The 1,500-nt window shown below is 50.5% G+C and overlaps 1 protein-coding gene across 3 annotated transcripts in view; it reads left to right on the top strand.

Moving 5' to 3' along the window:
• Positions 1-1,500, top strand: part of LOC123975875 (host cell factor 1-like) — a 26,093-nt gene that overhangs the window by 12,833 nt on the left and 11,760 nt on the right. For all 3 annotated transcript variants that reach the window (XM_046057667.1, XM_046057668.1, XM_046057669.1), the window contains 2 exons: positions 737-964; positions 1,179-1,310. In XM_046057667.1, the coding sequence (XP_045913623.1) occupies positions 737-964; positions 1,179-1,310 (360 nt within the window). The remainder of the gene's footprint in view (positions 1-736; positions 965-1,178; positions 1,311-1,500) is intronic.

The following is a 1,500-nucleotide window of genomic DNA, read 5'->3' as shown; positions in this document are numbered from 1 at the left end:
GTAAACAGGATACAGGGTGAACGTGTCGCACCGTAAACAGGATACAGGGTGAACGTGTCGCACCGTAAACAGGATACAGGGTGAACGTGTCGCACCGTAAACAGGATACAGGGTGAACGTGTCGCACCGTAAACAGGATACAGGGTGAACGTGTCGCACCGTAAACAGGATACAGGGTGAACGTGTCGCACCGTAAACAGGATACAGGGTGAACGTGTCGCACCGTAAACAGGATACACGGTGAACGTGTCGCACCGTAAACAGGATACACGGTGAACGTGTCGCACCGTAAACAGGATACACGGTGAACGTGTCGCACCGTAAACAGGATACACGGTGAACGTGTCGCACCGTAAACAGGATACACGGTGAACGTGTCGCACCGTAAACAGGATACACGGTGAACGTGTCGCACCGTAAACAGGATACAGGGTGAACGTGTCGCACCGTAAACAGGATACACGGTGAACGTGTCGCACCGTAAACAGGATACACGGTGAACGTGTCGCACCGTAAACAGGATACACGGTGAACGTGTCGCACCGTAAACAGGATACACGGTGAACGTGTCGCACCGTAAACAGGATACACGGTGAACGTGTCGCACCGTAAACAGGATACAGGGTGAACGTGTCGCACCGTAAACAGGATACACGGTAAACGTGTCGCACCGTAAACAGGATACAGGGTGAACGGGTCGCACCGTAAAAATGATTTTTTTTTTTCCCCCCCCCAGGTAAGTAACCCGGCCACACGCATGTTGAAGACGGCTGCTGCTCAGGTGGGCGGAGCCTCTGTAGTCTCCACCCCAGGGACCCCCAGCCGACCAATCATCACGGTTCATAAGTCCGGAACGGTGACCGTCTCCCAGCAGGCTCAGGTGGTCACCACAGTGGTGGGCGGAGTCACAAAGACCATCACTCTCGTTAACAGTCCACTCAGTGTGGGGGGAGGCGGAACTCTGGTGAGTGGAGAATATTTTATAAATGTTTTACACAACCAAGCAAAGAACCAGACAACACAGATATTACTAAACAACAACAACACAAGAATAAACAAATTAGTAACATACATATTAATTACATTCTTCACATTTTTGTATACATTAGTCCCATGTCAAAGGAACAAACGGCGTCTATCATGTTCATTTTAAACAAATATTTTACTCCTCCCTTCAGATTGGTAACCTGGGTAACCTTGGTAACCTCAGTAACCTGGGGAAGGTGGTGTCAGTGGTCCAGACCAAACCGGTTCAGAGTGGCTCGATTACTAGTCAGGCTGGGAGCAACGCCATCACCCAGTTCCTGCAGGTACCCCACCTACACTCTGAACTCAGCAATGCAAATGGTCCACGGGGCCCTCACTGGGGTTTGTGCTTGTAGGAGTCATGAACTGATTTATTGCAAGTTTAGGATCATTGTGTGTAGGTTAACTTGGTTGCCTCTTTGTTGTTGCACATTCTTGGTTATTCACGTGGATGTGGGGGGGGGGGGGGGGGGG

Source organism: Micropterus dolomieu, linkage group LG08 (genome assembly GCF_021292245.1).
Source record: "Micropterus dolomieu isolate WLL.071019.BEF.003 ecotype Adirondacks linkage group LG08, ASM2129224v1, whole genome shotgun sequence".
NCBI classification, from domain to species: Eukaryota; Metazoa; Chordata; class Actinopteri; order Centrarchiformes; family Centrarchidae; genus Micropterus; species Micropterus dolomieu.
Note: the sequence above shows the minus strand (reverse complement) of the source record. Positions and strands in the feature narration are given on the sequence as shown.